Genomic DNA, 20581 nt, shown 5'->3' with positions numbered 1-20581 from the left:
ATAACATCATTGATGTCATAATTTGAGATTTAGAAGGATGAGTGAGCATCACCTCAACATGCATTTGCATGAATAACACCTCTAGGCTAAAAACATGACAGTATAGTAATTATAGCTACATTTTTGTATAGTTTGACAATGTATTCTCCCACCGGATTACAAAGTTCATGCTATGCTGCTTGGACACTTGAAAAATCATATATAATAAATCAAAGACAGTGCCCTTGTTTGCCTGTGTCCCCGTGTCCTAGACGCATCATTTTTACTGGAGGGTGCATACTTTCCATCTTTTTTTTTTTTTTTTACATCAAAATATTAATCATTGTGCAGCTACTCTTCTATTCAGCAACACTTACGACTTCCAAACATCTGGATGAAACGTCTGGATCATGTCTTATAAATGTAGGTTGAACCTTGGACTCACTTTTTCGTTAATTTTCGTCATTTTTACTGCATATATATATATATATATATATATATATATATATATATATATATATATATATATATATATATATATATATATATATATATATATATATATATATATATATATATATATATATATATATATATATAAAACTTGAGAACCTGTGTATCTGATTAAGATGTACTGCAGTCAATTAATTCTTAAAAATGTCATTGAAGTCGTTGAATTGGGTCAATTGGGTCAACTGTTTTTTTCTAGTCACCTTCCTACCCAAACTTATTGTTCCAAAAAACAGCAGCATGCAGTGCTACACCTTCCAGTCTTATTCTCAATATTTCCCCTAAACAACAAAATGATGTAAAATATATATCAATGAAAAAATATAAACATTAACTCACAACAAACCTGTGGACATCAAAGAAATCTATTCTAAAAACGAAAGAACCATCTCGAAGCCAATAATCATCCCATACAAAAAGCATGATAATGACTTCTTAAATTGTAGAATAAATTAGGACTGCTTGTTAAATCCTTGTCTGAAAAGTGAATGTCCCATATCATGACAGCCCGCATGACCATTCAGAATGACAGTAATGTGTCGTAGACCTGTGTCCTTTCATGACATTTTTTGTCTAACTGCCTGATAGGAGAATTTCAAACATGACTGCCTCCAGAACTCATTCATCTGGCCATGATCCCATCAACCGTGATTCGTCACCGTAACCTATTCCAGCTGTCGTGCTTCATTTTTAGGATTTTTTTTTTTTTTTTTTTAATCACTAGAAAGGTTTTTGAGCCAATTGCTTCCACCTCTCTATCCGCTTCACAATAATTCCAGTGACTGCTTCTACAAACCTGGATGAGTTTTCACAGTGAAACAATCGCAGTTGACAAGCGGTCTCATATTTCCACATTTATGGTTTGCTGGATTAGGTTATTCGGTTGAGATAACATGTAAAGCAAAAAAATGACCTTCCTTTGTTATTTCTAACAAAGCCCTGAATAAAAAAATACTCAACACTCAACATACTCAAGACTCTAGTAGTCAAAGGTATGAGATTTAGAGCTGAAATCTTCATTGTGGCCCAAATAACGTTCAACAGAGGAGCCACAATGACAATCACTCACCACATTCATTAATTTCATCTTCGGTGGCCCATCCAAGTAGCGCAAATCAGGATTTCCATTCATTGGGATTAGAGTTAAAATCAAAACAAAAAAAAACTAAACCTAACCACTAAAAAGGCATCTTTCAATTGTCATCCAATAATCCTTTCAATTTCAAGCAAAAAGGGGTCTTAATGGCAAGGTCTAGATTATAATGGCTGATGTTGAAAGCTAATTGGACACTATAATTTAAACAACAACAAAAAATAGTAAATGGGCTTGGAAATGTGCTCAAATGATCAGACCTTTTTTTTCAGGCATGAAATTAATTTGCTTTTGAGACAAATAACTCAGATTGGATTTTTCCCTCCAGCAGGGTGTGATGTTTTCGGTGGTGTACAAGTGTTGTAAGCAAATTAAGATTTAAAAACTATTTTCACGCTGTTTTTACTTAGTGTTAATATTGTACAGTAAAGGATGTTTTTAGAGATCTCCTTGCCATTTAGAGACCATACAGTATATTCAATTTTTATTAAAAAAAAAAAAAAAACATTTAGGGCTATCAAAACAAATTTTGCAGATTCACATTTAAAAAAAAAATTCAGTTAACTCGGGTCTTTCTTAGACGTTTTGAGAACTGTTTCTGAGAAGCCAAAAATGCCTGCAATGAGTCAGATTTGGTGGTTTTGTTCAACAATTCTACTTTACAATAGTATAATATTTTTAAATAAATATTTCAAATAAAGCTATAACAACAATCTGTGGCTAATTGAGATGAAAATTGAGAAATGTTGTGATTTCTCATCCATCCATTTTCTGTAGCCGCTTATCTTCTCAACGGTCGCAGGCTTGCTGGTGCCTATCCCACCTGGCTTCGGGCAGTAGGCGGGGATACCCTGAACTGGTTGCCAACCAGGGCACACAGAGACAAACAACCATTCATGCACACCCACATCTAAGGACAATTTAGAGTGCCCAATTCATCTGCCAATGCATGCTTTTGGAATGTGGGTTATTTATTTAGGTCCAGTCTCAAATTAGTAAAGGCCTCCAAGCCGACCACTAAATCTGTGTAACCTGGGTCTTGAAATACCCGTTAACCTTTCATATGTCCGATACAACCTCTTAATAAACATCATATTTTGTTCCACTTGTGATTTAATTCAATACATAACAAATATGCACAGATCACATTAGCAAACAACCAAAGCTATAAATGAGTATCAAAAGCCAGGTGGCTGACATTTCTACAGTATGCTTTGTTGGCCCCAATCTTATGCCTGCTTGCGTATGTGAATACTTGTATGTGCACTCGAATGTGATTATGGAAGAAAGATGCCGCAGCAGCAGCCGAATAGCAACTCTCTGCCCAAACATTATCTGCGCTGGAGCTTTGTTTGAGAAGGGGTGACCTTCAGCTGTGAAGCATATGAAGAAGGGCCTTGATACAAACCCTGCTATGAGTGCATCCCAGAGCCCTTGTCAGATGTCGGTGTTGAACCCATCAAGGGATTCTGGTGGTTAGACATACTGGAATGTCATCACGTTCAACCACGCTTGGTTAGCAGAGGCTATGATGCTAGTTGTGACTCGGCACTGTCAACGGATCCCTTATATTGCTTCTTGGGCTTGCTTCATTTTTACTGCTATGGTTGCCGATGCCGCCAATTTCACCACTTACATCTGACAAACAGCAGCAGTCCGTTCATTGATCTTAGGAATGGACTCTCTACATGTAAAAAGTGATCGACCAACCGTTATGTCACTATCACATCACGAATGTGTAGAAATCATTTATCGGTACCAACGAGCTGTAGCTACTTTGCACAAACAGACAGACCCGCACCTTTGGGCCAACTCTGGTGTTGGTGTTTCCACTCGTCACCAATTCACATGCACTCTTTACACCGTGTCCTCATATCCTGGCTCACACAGTCACCTCTGTCTTGCTGTTGGTCACAAAGTAGGGCTGAGTGGGGAGGAAGTGTTGGCTGTGGCTTTGGCCTCTGGTACCGTGGAGCTGGTTGGGCTCCAGCACCGTACACTGAGGCTTCTTGTGCCCGTACGTCTTCCTCCGGCCCACTGTCTCTGTCCCGTCCCAGCCTCTTAACCCCATGCCCACCGGATGCCCAGACGAGATGGTGTTAGAACTGTACGCCAACGGTCGACCCATTGTTGCAAAGCTGGAGCCCATGGTGGTCTCGGCGACCCTGGATATTCCAAGGGATGTGCCCCCTGGCATTGTACCTCCCATGTGTGCCAAGGAGGTAGTCCCCAGTCCTGTCGGCTTGCTACTGTGGCTGTGGAGGTGAGTGAGGGCACTGTGGGAGCCGTAGGTGACGTGGCCATGGTTGCTTTTAGGTTTCTGGCCGTTCGGCTTTAACGATGTTACTCCAACGCCGCGTCGGTCTGTAGGGAGGGTGGACACAGAGGGGATTCTGGGCATCTCTGTGACATAGGTTGCCACCGGCTCTGGGGTCAGTGGCCCCAATGAGGTCATTGGAGTCATAGAAGCCATTGGAGCGAGGGAGGTCATGGGCGTCATAGCACTCATGGGTGTCATTGACGTCATAGGGGTCATGGAGGGCATATGGTTCATAGAGTGGGACACCATGGGGTTCGGCGCGATCGGGTTGGTGTTCATCGATGACATGTTGGCCATGGCAGGTCGGGAGTTGCCCATGGGTTGGAGCGGAAGACCTTTCGTCGGTAGCTCCACCATCAGCCTGCGTTTGTTGTACAGGTCACCGTTGTATTTGGCCGCTGTCAGATGAATGAGAAACAACAATAAGACATTGATTGAGATACGACAATAAGACATGTTAGAAAGACTGTAACTCCATTGTAAAATGAAACGTTGAAATTCTTTGTTGCATCTCTACTAGAGATGGGCTACTACATTCCGGTTCAATACCGGAATATACATCTTTTCAGAGTCCAGACACTCATTGCCAGGTGCCTATTTTTCATGTACAATTAATACTTTTTAGTATACATTTTGCCACTTGCAGTCATACAAATTCAATAAATATGACATCACATATGCTCAAGGCTCAAAAAATTACTTGAGCCTTGAGCACATGCTGCCGTTTTTTTTTTGACATCAAGTAGAAAAGTATTTTTAGAGGTATAAATAAGAATAAACGGAAAGTATTAATTGTACATGAAAAATTATTTAGTTATCAGATTATGTATATACAAAATTAACGTTTAAAGCGGAAAATGACTAAGTAATCTTTTAAGGCAAAAAAAAAAAAAAAGTCCTGTAATTAAATCTTCCTGCAATACCTGACACAACAGTGCTGCAGGTGGTTGTCTGTATTACGATTTTTCAAATTTTTGTCATTGTATAGAAGAAAATGGCATATACCAAAAGTGTGAGCTCTGAACAAGCAAACACTCATACTGATTTTGGTCTGGGAAAATGTCGTCAGATGGGCTGCAGATGATTTATGGCACATCCCTACTTAATTTTTTTCATGTCCACAAATGGCCTAATGTAATATGTATAATCATGAGTACTACTGTGTTAGTGATAGACTAAAGGTTTGGGTTGCAAGAACAGAACTCGGTTGCCTTGTGTCATGCGGCAACAACGTAGCCATTACATTTTAGTTGCAGCTGCATCTGCAGCTACAATTCACGAGAGGGCATTTTCGCTCTTAATTTTTGCCAGTAAATATTGCATGAGCCTTCCTGAGAACAATCAGAAAAATTCAGCAAGTGGGTAGGCATAAACTTTGGTTCCGATCCAAATGAGGATGATGTCCGCCTTGGCATCCTGAAGTTCCTTTTACAGCTCTTGCGTTAATATTCCTCTCTGTCAGTCACCATCGCTGAGCCAGTGTCTCTTATCAATATGAAATGTTTCCTGTCGTATCCATGTTCACAGTCTGGTCATTACTCTTTTGCCCGTTTTGCCTCTGTACCCTTGTAGATAAAGTTAACACACTCAGCGAGTTTTCGCTACGATTGCCGCAATAAATCTACTTTATCACGGTGGAAGCAGGAGAGAGACAAGCGAGCGGCCCTGTGAAGCGATGGAGAGGTTAGCGGGTTAGAATCAGGAAACGGGGGAGTGGGTGGAGGGAGGGCAGCGTCTCACCCGCTGAGACGCTGCTCGAATGGCTGCCCGCGGGGGGATCGAACTTGCTCAGGCGACAGGTGAATCAATTGGGCGGCAGTCAGCGCAACGGTGCACACATCCAGGGGTGTACGTGACAGGAAACAGAAAATGCCGCTGTTACGCACAGTGTGCTCTGCATGCCTCTGTCCATAAAAGGCCAGCGTCAAGCTGAGACTCAAATAATATGCATCAGGGGGAATAAAATACAACCCCACTGTAGCCATCAGTGTCGATAATATAATAATTCAGGATGCAAGCAGTGCTAAACACTCACAAGCGCTTTTTCATTGCTAAATCGAAAAATGGTCATCCATAGTTTAAGCTGCTATGATTCTTTAGTTTGCTTTTTGGCTTGCTTTTTTTCATGAAATTATTCAAAACACATTTTGGCAAATCAATCTGCCATTCATGTTTGATTTTTAATTTACATCAAGATTCTTAAACATGTCTTTGGATTCATTTGAAACAAAATGCTCACTGAACTTTGAGAGTTAAGAAGAGGGAAATATAAATAACAGTAATGAGCAATTAAAGTAACACCACTGGCAATTAACTCTTTCAGTGCCATGGATTAGAATTTTTAGCATGTAAAATGCTTAGCTTGTGTGCCAGTGCCAAGGTTTTTTGTTTGTTTGTTTTTTAGTGAATGATAGATGACACTCATGGCCAGCACTCCTCTTAATATTATGCCAATTGGACACAGTTGTAATGTAGTTATATACATTCGCGAACTGTTATTTTGACATCAATGACACATTTGTACTTTTTTTGTTCATGTTTTATCCAAGGGAGGACTGTTGAGATGTTTCAGATGTTACTAAAAAAATCTTTTTGTGTCAATAGTCACTGTTGTGCAGAAAACACAGCTGCACTACTTTTCTCCTTTTGTCCAAAATAGCTTGGTGTCACTCACATGACCTATATTCAAACAGTGATTACTAAAGAATGGAATAAGGTATCTTACGCTGGAACAGAAAGAGTTAAATGATCTCTGAACTTTTTAACTCACTTACACGGAAATATGTTAAAAAACATATTCACCAGTGCAGAGTTCATCTGAAACATGGCATATCACTTAAATGTTCGCTGAACTTTTACAGTTTAAACTTGAGGTTCTCATTGACACAATACCAGAATGCCAACTTAAAAAAATGTATCTATAGTAACAGAGTATCCCTTTGTATTGATGTATTCTTAAGCGGCTGTGAAAGCTAGTTCATTGTGCGCCTCCTTTAACCTCAAAAATCCGGATATCAGGACCGTAAACTGATGATATCCTCTAATAATTTGTCTAATTCTTTTCTTTCTTAATTCTCTCCCTCATTAAGTAATGCGTGCGTTAATTGTCATTCTATCAAGAAACCTCTAAGCGCCTGCCTTTTGTATGTCTTGACTTAGGCCATGGAACAGCTATGGCTTTCTTGTACAGTACTCATAATTAGCCTCAAGGGAAACATTAGTGGGCATTATATCTGGAGAGAAAAAACAACATCTATTTGTGACAGACAGTGTGTTAATCCTATTTCATTAGCATAAAGACAAGGACAGTTGTCGTGCATTTGGAATAAACAAATGCCTATACTGTTAATTACGGTCGCTAAGGCCTGGATTATGCAATCCAAGACCATAAAAAAAAGAAAAGAAAAAAATGGAATCTTGCATTCGACAATTTATAAATTACACCACATTCAGTAGTTCAGTTTGTGTGTGCGCTTTTATCTCGCGGGATGTTGTTAAGGAATCGGCCTTATATAGATGCCGAGGGGGAGGAAGTGAAATGGCTATTGATTGACAAGAGTGCTGCTTATCAGCTGTACAACTGGCAAAGTGGCAGAGGCAATTAAAGAAAAAGAGGCTGGTTTGGAGCGTTATGGAAGAAAGTGTTGATCTGAGACATTGATGTATTTCTTCAGGAGAGAACAAGCGTCGACAATAGCAGGGCTAAAGAAGAGTCATTCATTTTGCTCAAGATGAGCTCAACCAATGACAGCCTTCCTCCATGCCTGCCTTTTTCAGTTTGTCAAGTGAAATCAGCTTGCCAGTCTCTCCAGAAGAAGCTTTTTTAAATTCCATTTGTCGAGAGGAAATCTGTCTCACAGTTGTAACTCAGGTGACGGTAGACAGGCATCATGCTCCCTTTGCAGGAGTGGAACCCGATATGAACCGCTATAAGGAAGCAAGGCTGGAGATTAGCAGCCCGATGATTCTTGAAGCAGTGATACGGATCATGATGGATTGAAGGGGGATCAGCAGTGGATTGGAGATGGTGGGTGTAGCAGAAAGGAAGAGAGCGAGAGAGAGAGAGAGAGACAAAAGCAGGGAAAATAGATTAGGTAAGAGAAGAATCTAGGGGAGTGATGCAGATGATAAGGACAATAAAAAAGAGAAGCAAGGATGGTGGGTGGCAAAGGGCAGTTGGAAAGGTGTGAGGAAATGAAAGTGACAAGAAGAGAAGTGGGGTATGGCTAGAATTCAACTAGAGAATCCTTCATTCTAACTAGTGGTTTAAGCTAAACGGGAATATTCTTCGTAAAAGTGCAGTACCATCAAAAGTTACCCTCAAATGCAAATGGTCTCATAATATTGCTACGATGTCAAGAAACTCAAACTATCAACTCACTGAAGGGCATTTAAAGTCAAAAAGCCTCGCCCACCTCATAAGGCTGACCAAGAAAATATCAAGATCTGCAAAGCCATTCTCTGGGTAAAAGCTTCCTACATTGAACCTAAACGAAAAAAAATATACGAATATATGATTAATATTTTTGTTGACCTAATATTTCCATCAATATTCATCAATTGTGTCAAACACACGGTCCACGGACCAATTCTGGCCTGCAAACGGGGTGAACCTGGCCCGCGATTTGATTTTTTTCAATGTAAAGTATTAAAATAAGGTGAATATGTTTGGATATACTAAAAACTTGAAATGTTTTATGATTAATAGTAATGCTAATGCTTGATGATTAATAGTTATGTTGTTCCTTTTGGCAGTGTTAAAAAATGCATAATACATTTGAGGTTGTTGTTTGAAAGTTGTATAAATATTTTGCATGATTTTATTGGTCAGGCCTACTTGCGAATAGATTTTCCTCTATGCGTCCCACAAACTAAAACGAGAGACACCCCTGTAATAAAAATAAATGAAAAATAATGAAAAGCTACAGTACGTTTCCAAAGTTTTGTACTGCTCATGGGTCATTCCAGAATCACAGGACATTTTAAGTCCCACTCATCAGTATTTAACCATTTTTTTTTATAGTATTTCATTATGTAAATTTATCTGTACTGAGACAAAATAGAATAAAGACAAAAGAAGGCTTGACTTCTTTTAGTGAAGGTTAGTGATTTTTAAATGTCTTTTCTGCTATTCAAGAGGATTGACTTTAAATTGGCAGAAGATATTTTGAAGCTGAATTTTGTGTTCTCGATAGTTGCCTATAATCTGTTGTTGTTCCTAAAAAATCCGGGCACTACAGTGTTACTGTATTCGTTTTTTTTTCCCTCCTGCTTCTTCTATGTTTGATCGTCAGCAACCCAACTGTGCAGGAATACAATAGGGATCAACACGAGGTAACAAACAAACGCAATATTCAGCATAAGTTGTTATAAAAGTAACCGCATTGGAATAAATTAAAGCAGCATTAGAATATTTTTTCTTGATAAGAGCTTCATCATATAGTATGCATTTGTCTTCATGTTTTGGGTTCTTATGTTTCAAATGACCCAAGCTGCCGAAGTCTTGATTTATGAAATTCCTCCATTGCATCACCTTTGCCAGTGGAAAATCTGAAGCCGTATTGTTTAAACAACTCAAATCAAGGGAATCTGGCTAAATCCAACCAATTCTACGAATACCACATTATACATTGTGCGACATCGTTATTTCTAATGGAACAACGCTTAAGCCTCTTTAAGCTACTAAAACCTAGTGCTTTTGAGATAAGTGCGTGATTAGAATAAGAATAGGCTGAAAAGTGGTCAAATCAGGTGAGGGGATGAGAGTGGCAGGAAAGGTGAGAAGTGAGGGAGACGGCGCAGTCATAGGAAGGTGAAGAAAGTCAGGAGGAGGGGAGACAAACGGTGAAAAGATGATTTGAATGTAAAACAGGATAAAGATCTGTTTGACAGGATATGAAGACTACAAATGAGTTTTCTATTGGATTTATGTAAGATTGCAGTCAAATGTTGCTGTATATCTGAATGTTGTGTCCTAATTTTATTTAGGGCTAAAATCTTTTCTTAATATCATGAACTCATTCAATGCCAGGGACGTATTATCATGTCTTTTATGAATCAAAACATTAAAATATCAGTATGCTGTATGCTGATGTGATTTTGACATTGGTTTAACATGGTAAGTTTTCGGTTTGACCGCTATCTTCTGTGCGTTCCCACCTTTGTTTTATTTGTCATTAGGAAAGAAGGTCTCTAAAAACACTAATCAAAGTGGATATTTGCCAAAATCGCATTAACCGGAGTGTTACATCATCAGTCTGCAACAAACATGCTCTGACATCACATGCGCAAATTGTGTTTGAGAATCAATATGGATGACTATCTCCTCAAAGGTGTGTTGGTTGTAAACATTTTTCAGATGCTAGAACAGCCTCATAACAACAGTATGTCCAAGGCATACTGTATTTCAAAGATTCTGAGAGCTTTGGCATTAAGAGACAGAAGTTCTTTCTGATTGGACAGAATTTGGCTAAACTACTGGCATGCTTGTAAATGAAAGAAACTGCACTATGCAGATTCATTTATGAGTATTTTTTTTAAATAAGCAAAGCCATATGGTAGAATTTTTGTTTCATTACGTGACAGGACGAGAATTACAGATGTCTTTTCTCATAAAATGGTGTTAGAAACACATGTTTCTACTTCACTATGTTGTTCAAATACTTCTTTGGTTTGCTTGGTCCTGGTGTTGTGCTACTGTAGTAAACCTTTGAGTTTAATGGTGAAAAGTCATTTTTAATTGGTTTATCATATGAATCTGTGTGACAATTGTGTGATCGATAGGGCTCAAACAAGTGGCTTGCTAACCAAACTTAAAAAATAATATACATGCGATACAAGAACGGGATCTGCTTGAAAGTGGGACAAACCAATATGGCTGGGGAAATCTTTCGGGACTCTGGACTGTCCCAGTTAAACCGAGACATCTGGCCAACCCATCATAAGGCCATCATGTACTTTACATGTAAAAATGGGCTTTGGTTGAGTGTTTGCTTGCTTGTATGCTGTCAGAGAGGAAACGCAAAAAAATGACCTGACACTTATTGATAGCTTAGGTAGCTAAAGATTTTTCTCAAAAGCAAATAAAGCCATTACTTAATGTACTGTAAATTACCACTGTACAACCCATCTAAGCATAAACAAACATGACCATGATGACAGTGTGGAAATAAGCGAATGTGAGGATTCGCACGTCATCAGAATGAGAATAGATATTTCTCTGTATGAGCAGAATAAAGTGAGACCAGTGAACCAATGTAACATAAACAAGCTTTGAAACAATGACAAATCAGATAGTGACACAACGGAGTCTGTGTCAATAACATGTGGCGGGTAAACAGAATTAAATCAGCAAAAAATTGGTATGCAAACTTGATGAATTTGGTGACACGTGTGAAGCTGTCACACAGCTTGATAAACAGCCTCTTTCTGTTTTATAGCATGTCAGCTTTGGTGGCACAATCAATAACATCTGTCAAATCTGCGTGCAAATCTGCTGTATCTTGTTCATGTTGTTTCCGCACGCCCACCCCTGACCAACGGGGTCGGGGTCCCTGCGCCTATCGGAATCTTGAGTGGAGCAATAAGATAACACGAGCAATTTGTAGTTAAAAGACAACATCTGTGCTTCGTTCAAGAATTTCCAGCTAAGGGTTCAGGGTGACAGTGGAGCTCCGCTTTTCCTAGCAAACAGCAGCTTACAGTGGTGTGTCACTACAAATGATGTTATCCAATAATACCGTGGAAAAACAAACCGTATTAATAACTTATAAAAAATAGAAAAAATAAAAAATACATGAGAGGTGTTAATGATGATTGGCACTCACCCACAGCCTTCAGTGAGGCATATTTGTTGAAGTCCTTGTTTTGCTGCTGCAAGTGCAGTTGCTGTTGCTGTTGTTGCTGCTGCTGCTGCTGCTGTTGCTGCTGCTGCTGATGTTGTTGTTCATACACATGAGCCAACTGGCTGAGGGCAGGATACGGATGCTGCTGGACCATATTTGACACAGGCCCCACGCTGTTGTTGATCTGAGCAACCTCTGTGAATCAGGGCACAATAATAAGACATTATTTAACATGAGTTTGATACAACGCTATAAGAAGTGACAGAACAATAGTTTTTTACTGATACCAATTAGAATTCAAAGCAACTGATTTTAGTAGCTGCTGTTCATTTGGTGTTCATTTTTATCAAAGGGAACAAATATTAAGTCAAGTACATCCAACCATTTCTATTGGCACTTATCCTCACTACGGTCACTGGCTTGCTGGTGCCTATCCCAGCTGTTTTCGGGCAGCAAGCAGAGGACACCCTGGATTGGTTGCCAGCCAATCGCAGGGCACAAAGAGACAACCATTCACAATCACATCTTGACAAGGACGAGAAAGTTCGATTAACCCGATACTAGCCAATCTGCCTTGGCTTCCAGTACACCCGTGATGCGAATTTAACATGTCGCTAACCACTTATAAGATTTTACACAGCTTAGCTCTTTCCTATCTCGTTTAATGTTTAACACCTTATGTTCTGTCCTGACAATTTCGGTCACAAAACGCTGGCATTTTGATGACCCTGCAGGCTAAAATGAATTCTGCTGGATCCTGGGTCAGGGTAATGTTTTTTTTTCCATTTGTGCAGTGGTGTTCTGTAGAATTCTTGAAATCCCGACTGAAAACACATTTCTACATTCAAGCATTTAGTTAATGGGTCTGTCTGACTGCAGCTTCCTTCATCTCTTTCATGCACCCTTCTCTTGGTTTGGAGAGGGCACTAGATGGCGAGAGACAAATTGAGCGCTGTCATGCAGGCCTGCACCGATCGAGGGTTTTGTTAGGATAGACCCACTAGGCCAGACTGTGAGGAGCATCTTACCCGATCACTTGCCATCAAGGCATCTTTGCACTGGACACTTACTGCTAATATGACACAATGAGTTATGTTTAGCACTCAGCATCTAGTGCAACCTGTTGAGACTGGAAGGGGGCTCCTCCCACCTGCGGCCCCTTTTGAAGGGTTCTCATTTTCCTCAGATGAGGTTTTTGAGTTTTTCCTTCCTCTTCCGGCCACATTGTTCAGGGGATGCTGCTGTGTATTTGAGATGTTCTTCATGATTACTTTTTCACCTGTGAAGCCCTTTGAAACTGCTGAGTAAGGGCTGTAGAAGTAAACTGACTTGTCACCTAAGGGCAATTTGGCATGTCGAATATATTGCACCTACCATGCATGTTTTCAGAATGTAGGAAAAAAACTGAGTGGTCAGATAAGACACGTGAACATGCAAACTCCACACAGGAAGGCTGGGTAGAGCAGGAATTGAATCCAGGACCTCGGAACTGTGAGGCAGACGATCAAACCCGTTTTTCACCATGCCGCCTTTAAAAAAACGTCTATACATTTTCTATCGCTGTTTATCCTCACTACAGTCATATGCTTGCTGATGCCTATCCCAGCTGTCTATGGGCTACTGTCCTGAACTGGTTGCCAGGCAATCGCAGGGCACAAAGGGACAAACAACCATTCAAACACCCCATCAGCTAATTAAATAAAAAAGGAGAGGCCATATTTAGGAAATTGAAAGAGGTGTGTCCAAATTTTTGGCCTTTAATATGTATGTAAGTGAATATAACACACTGAATGTGTCAACCTAGCTTGCATGTTTTTGCCATTATAGAGGCTATTTTTTCATGTATCCTGTATCTTTACTGGGGTTGATGCAAAAAAAAAAAAAGTGGCCTCTTAACAGCAATAAATGTGTGCATAAAACATGTGAATGCATAAAATCTTTCCTGTTGTGTCTGATCCTTTTTTTTTTTGCTCTAGCTCACAATATTAAATACTTTAACCATGCACATAATTGATCAGTCTTGCTCCACACTCTAATTCTGCATCACAAAATGCCAAAAATCCTGAGCCTCCACAGATGGTGCCAAAAGCAAGTTGGCATAACAACACTTAACAAATATTACATTAAGTGCACTAAACTGTTATTCTACAGAGACATGTGTGGAAAGTCTTATATAGAACAGCCAAATGTCACAGGTAATGTGGAAAATTCACTTCAGCTTACTTCCACTTTCCAAGCCTGACAGATAATTGTCCTGTTACTGATTGCAAATGTATCCTTAATACGAGTACACTCTGTTAAAAGCATCCTTACATTTCCACATGACAATTTTAGAAGCAAGAAAATTAAGTGCAGAATGGCGTAGAGATGGTGAGCATGTCATAAAAAAGTGACAGCTGTACTGTAAATACAATTCACAGTCATAAAGTTGTCATGAAATATGTAAGGTCCTTTAGTTTCCTTAATTGATGTCTAGCAATATTTAACCTTTGACACTTTGTCAAAATGTCAAGCTCTCATATCAAAGTGTCCTCCTAGTTTATTCCCAAATCTACTTTTCAAGTCTAGTTTCTCGTTTATATTTGTATTAAATTGTATTAAATAACCTAATTTTTCACTTCCGGGTCCTGTCTCCTCTCATCAAACATTTACACACAGCCTAAACTTAAGAACATGTGCAAATTTGGGGCATGGGGGGAAATTTGCAAAAGGGAGTTTGAAGCCCTTCTCCAGCATTTAATAGATTTTCTCATGTCAACATTTATTCCAGCCTTGATGGGGTCAAGCTTTTACTTTTCATGAGGCAAAAATGCAAAGTGGGGGCTAACCCATTTCTTAGCACATAATGAATTTTATCCAGCTGATGAGCGTCATGCTAGAATTCCATATCCTAGAAAAAGACAAGTGCACCTTCTTGTTTGGCCTTTTTTTAAGACTCTTTACCATTAGCTGATTTAAATTCATGAACATAAATGGAATGGCAGCAAAGAAATGCAAAGCCTTTCAAAACTCAATTATAAGGGAACGAGACATACTAAATCAGCCATGTGATTAAGTTTGAATAGCCGCTGACCAATGATTTTTTTTTTTTTTTAACGAACTGGCAAGGTGCATGTGAAAACGGATGAATGAGCTTATAGCTTCAAAGAAGCTCACACATACATCTGCTTGCAACTTTATGTTTTGGCAGAGAGCAATATACAGTGATCCCTCGTATTTTGTATAATGGGGAAGGGAACCCCTTGTGATATGTAAAAACCGCGAAGTAGCTTTTTTTTTAATATGTTTTTTAAATGTGAAAAGTCTTCATACTATACATATTATTTAAGACAAATATTACTGCACTACTGAAACTACTGAAGTACACATATTTACTTAAATCTTCATTGATTAAATCTTATACAGTAACTGAACAGTTATGAAGTCTCGTGGCAGCCGCGGTCATATTAGCGGCGCCCTGAAGTCGAATTAAAGTCAAATCTGTACATAATCAAACATGATTAATAATGACTGTTTACATGTGAGATGCCATTTTATTATAAAAGAAATCTAGGTAAGAGATTTCCAACAGTCCAGTGAACGTCGACTCCTTTGTATTAATTCTGTCAACAGCCTGCGTGTTTTATGATTGAGACCGGCACGTCCAGGGCTGTGTAACAAGCAGTCGTTGGGGAGGGAGATTACAACTGATGCCCTCATTGGTCGATGGTCGCGCCGGGAGCCAACCACGTGTCTTATAGAAATGCCAATCACCCTCTTGGTTTGAGACATGTGACTTTGTGAGTCGGTATTTTCTTACCATCAAAATATCGATCACTTTAAACAAACATAAATTGCTCCACTTTATGTTTAAGTGAAAATCTAGACTTTGACCATCATACTGTATTTCATCTCACATTTCATGAGCTATCTGGATGGAAAGATGAACAATCTGTTAATGTCTCCCTTTGATGCGGATTATTTAATGAGCAATGTAATTGGTTAGTGAATAAATCCCAGCTACTGAAAACCCACATTGTTTTTTTATGCATATACACAAAATTCAGTCAGAACTGTTTATATGTTCATTTTGAAAATAAAGTCAAGTCAAAAAATATCTTTACAATAATATTATGATTGATATTGTCTTTTGTGATATATGACTTAAGCATTTTTTAAATCTCAGGTGGAGGCCATTTTGCTTCTTGTTGTCCACTGAAAATGACAGAAAACAGGTCAGTTGGAAGTAGTATCAAAAGCATTGTGATGCTGGTAGATAGACAAAAATGGGTGGCTTTTGCTGCCTAATTCATATTCCACAAACGAAATATTAATCAGAATGTTGACGTTAGACCAGTGGGGCACATAGAACACATTATTTGACTTCCCCTTTAACAAGGCTCCCAGAAACGAAAAGCAAAACATGAACATGATATCATCATCTCTTGGGCTTGTAATGCAGGCTTGCTTTGAGCCCAAATGTTAGTGTGCGCCTTGTGGCACTGGACTAATTTGCATAAGGGCCAGAGTTAGGCAACATTAAGCAGGTCACTGAGTTCAGAGTAGTCTAGATGGCCTTATACCTACCATGGATAAGCAGCATGATAATGTGAGGAGCCTAATATTCTACTATTTTATTTAGAAACAGATTATCTCATATTCCCTTGTTGGATATTTTTGTTCTCTGACCTTTTGCCTTTAATGTGTTCCAGACAAATTCAAATTACACAGCAGCACAAATGAAAAAAAAAAAATATTGAGCTTATGTCATTAAAGGAAGCTTGTGGGTTACTTGTTAGCTGATAAGAAACCCAAATATATTTAACAAAAACATGGTCAGCCTCCTATTGTGCATGAAATAAAGTACATGCATAGTTAGCTTTAAAAATGCTCTGTCGTGTTCATTGTTTTGCAACTGATCATTTGAACTTTATACTTGAATCTTGTGCGATCTCTCCCTGTTCTGTGTCCGCGCTTGAAAATGAGGCTAATGAAATCAGTGCACAGCAAACCTAAAGCGAACTGCATGAAGATACCATAAAGTGTTGGGAGATGTGACAAAACCAAGCAAATTCAAATATGATGAGCTGTTTGTCACTCACTGTGATGTGTATCATGTTTGTATAATCCCCAAAGATATACTACCAGCAGAAAGTTTTAAAAAATATATAGTTCTCAGAAAATATGTAGGCTCCCTTTGCTTTGTAAAAACGTCGCTTGAGGGATTGGAAGAGGAAAGACTTATTAACTGAACAACAGAGGCTGCCATCACAATTTATTTCCACAAAAGCTTGTAGAGGGCTTGCCGCATATGGGCTAAGGGACAACCTCTTAAATGATGAATTTGTCAGTGAACGATGCATGGTGAAATTCAGGCTTTTGTAGGCTTTCTAAGACCTAAATTGTGACCAGCTCCGACAAAAGGGCCCTAATGTGTCAAAAAATGGGAATTGAGTTATTCAAATGTTCCAATTTTTGTTTTAATTCGCTTTAATTCCTGGGTGTCCAGATATTGGTTGTTTTTTGTTCATTCATCCACACAACTGTTTTTGATCATTTCCCGACTACTTTGGCAAAAAAAGGGACCGTACTTGGACTTCATGTTAACTTCCGGTAGATATTCATCTGTCATTCTTTTAGAACAACTCACAAAAAGCCATAGAAAAGGCAGAAATAATCCTTTGATACAGACTGAAAGGAGCTTTGCTGAGGTGTACTGACGGCTTGTGGGATGGCAGTTTAAACTCCCAAAAATGTGTCAGTGAGCAGTATTGTGAAAATACTGTGAGAAGATAAGAAAAAGAATACTCAATGGAAGTTACCCGAAGTGAGCAGACAGCGTGAAGATTCTAATGCCATAGTAGTGACAAAAAATGAGATACACAAGGCGTATCTGCAACATGAATCACCATTTTAGGGCTTCATCATTTCAGTTAACTTGTCCACAGGGTGGAAATACATGTGTATATGTGTTTGGCAATGTAGGCACATGTTAACATCCAGCCATCCATTTTCTAGAGCCGCTTATCCTCCCAAGGATTGCAGGCCTGCTGGTGCCTATCCCAGAAGTCTATGCAGATGCAGGCACACAGAAACGAACAACCATTCATGCACCTAATCACACCTAAGGACAATTTCGAATGTCCAATTCACCTGCCATGCCTGTTTTTTTGTAACGTGAGGGGAAACCGGAGAGAATCCACGCGGGCTCGGGGAGAACATGCAAACTCCACACAGGAGGGAGAAAGGTGGATTTGAACTCAGGTCCCTGACCTGTGAAGCCGACAGGTAACCACTGGTCTTTTTCCAATTGTTTTTTCCAACATTCTGTGCTCCACTGTCAAGTTGAAACTACTTGTTTTCCCCACAATCCAATTGCACTGTGCCTGGTTGTCATGGTAATGAAATCTAAAGTACAGTACTTACCATTGGCCTTATTGCTTCTCAAAATAAATAAATAAATAAATAAATAAAACCCTTTTGCGTCAAATTTGATCTTTTTTAACATTTAAAAAAACATTATCAATTGACTCAACAAATGCAAATTTATACAGGTTAATCTTAAACGGAAAAAAAACAAGTGCATCAAAGTGTCCAAAATTAAAAAAAAAAAAAAAAAAAATCCTTATTTTATTGTGACTACACTTAAAAAAAAAGGCTTTTCTCTGGGGTTAACCACCCACACCCCCGCATTGCGTAGTGCCACCCCCTAGGGGTGCACACCCCATTATTTGAGAAGGACTGGCTGCCTGGCATGGGGTTAATAATCTAGCATGACACAGGACATGCCCCCCCCCCCAAAAAAAAACCCCAAAACAAACAAACAAAAAAACAGACTACGTGAAAAGTTTGCTGTATTTCCACATTCTTGGGGTAGTTGACAAAAAATGTCAATTAATAAACACCATAGTTGTGGTAACATTTGCCATGCTAAGATGCTTAAATCTACGTATGATAATTCCATTGTTGTACTATTGTTATGTGTCCCGCATAATTGTGTTTGACTTTGGGGTTTCCACTATATTCTGGGGGTTCCACTATATTCTGTTGAATAAGTGAATAGACTTGCATTTCTTCCTTTTATGTTTTTTGTACAAGAAAATAAGGGGCACATACTCTCATAGTTGGCCTGGCTCCATTCCTATTGGCAGTACAGTGTAATTCCTCCCTTTATTTTTTATTTTTTATTTTTTACCCTGCATTGAAAAATTGCAAGCAGCTGACTCATCTGTTATTCCTTTTTTCCCCAGCACCAGGCAAATGCATAAATCCTCTTTTCCATCTGCAAAACTGCTTCTCTGTCATTACTCAAGCCTCTTCATCTCCCTGCTCCTCTCTTTTGTCATGGCAACACTATTTTTTTTTTCTCGTGTAGTAGTTCGCATTGTCGTGCAGTCACCCACGCCCACATATCAACAGGCAGGCAGGGAGGCCGGCTGGCCCGCACTGTACTGACAAAGTCATCGTTATGCAACCTATGTTTGTTGCGTTGTCAGTTAGTTCGTTCATCCTCTCTCCAGCTTTGCTTTACATATCTGCATGCTAACGTCTAAACTTATGCTAGGTCAAATTCTGCCAAGTTTTGTCCCCCTAAAAATAGAGAAAAACAATTTTACGAGTCATCTCGCTGGCAGGATCTTTTGAAGCTGGATAAGATGTTGACATAAAAGGCTGCACAGATAATGAAAATGTGTAAATAGCGCCTTGAAAGACTTTTGGCTTTTGTAAAGTTGTCCAAATCTGCTGCTTGTTTTGAAGGCTGCATTGAAAGTAAACAGCTTGTTGTCTCTGATTTTTTTCCCCCTCTCTAAAGCAAGTCCAAATCATTCACTTTGGGTTAAGGGGTGCACAGTGTACACCCTTGTGCTGAGGAGTGTGTATGTGGTCTCTTCTGTGTCTCTGCATAAGCGTCTTTAGTCACACTCAAACGGTAAGCAGGTTATGTGAGTGTCTGCAAGAGGCGGGAGTCAAGTGCTCTTTATTTGGCCCGATGTCTGTTTATCTGTTGGGTACACGAGATGCGTTGCATCTTTCTGTCTGTTGCTCTAGTGGTCCTCATCCTTTTAGTCCATATCTCCCCTCTGCAGCATGAGGACGTTTAGGATCACAGGAGAGTAAAGAGAGGCCTCACTACGAGACACTTGCAGGAGTTTTCCATGCGTGACTAATAGCTATTAGAGAGAAAAAATTAGTTGAATTCCCGCTGATAAAAAATAATAGACCCTGGAATGAGGCCATAAGAAGTACACACGTACATAAATCCATCCATCCATTCTATTTAACTGCTTGTCCACACAACGGTTGTGGGCTTGTTGATGCCTATCTCACCGGTCTTTTGGCAGCAGAGTACATCCTGATCTGGTCATCGGCCAATTGCTGGGAACACAACGACCATTTGCACTCCAAAACAAACCTAATTTGTCCAATACACCTACCATGCATGATTTGGGGAATGCGGCAATACAAGCCCAAGACTTCCGCTTGTGAGCCGGCCATATATGTATATGTGTATATTACCTATATATTATAGAATAATAAGCTTTTTAAAATCTGATTCATTCATGAGGCGAAATACTAATGACCGACTGATTAAGCTATTATTGAAATAATCATCCATTGCTGCTGTAATATGGGTGGGTGGGTGGATGGATGGATGGATGGATGGATGGATGGATGGATGGATGGATGGGGTTGGATGGATGGATGGATGGATGGATGATGGATGGATGGATGGATGGATGGATGGGTGGGTGAGTGGGTGGGTGGATGGATGGATGGATGGGTGGGTGGATGGATGGATGATGGATGGATGGATGGATGGATGGATGGATGGATGGATGGGTGGGTGGGTGGATG

The 20581-nt window shown here is 39.5% G+C and overlaps 1 protein-coding gene across 2 annotated transcripts in view; it reads right to left on the bottom strand.

Annotated features, from left to right (window-relative positions):
* Positions 1-2077: 2077 nt before the first annotated feature.
* Positions 2078-20581, bottom strand: part of shisa9a (shisa family member 9a) — a 49298-nt gene continuing 30794 nt past the window's right edge. For both annotated transcript variants that reach the window (XM_088438195.1, XM_088438196.1), the window contains exons 3-4: positions 11729-11941; positions 2078-4300 (exon numbers count right to left, since the gene is read on the bottom strand). In XM_088438195.1, the coding sequence (XP_088294321.1) occupies positions 3465-4300; positions 11729-11941 (1049 nt within the window). In that variant the 3' untranslated portion in view covers positions 2078-3464. The remainder of the gene's footprint in view (positions 4301-11728; positions 11942-20581) is intronic.

This window comes from Hippichthys cyanospilos, chromosome 17 (genome assembly GCF_059441005.1).
Source record: "Hippichthys cyanospilos isolate Australia breed blue-spotted pipefish chromosome 17, RoL_Hcya_1.0, whole genome shotgun sequence".
NCBI lineage: Eukaryota > Metazoa > Chordata > Actinopteri > Syngnathiformes > Syngnathidae > Hippichthys > Hippichthys cyanospilos.
This window is presented reverse-complemented; position numbering and strand designations above follow the sequence as displayed.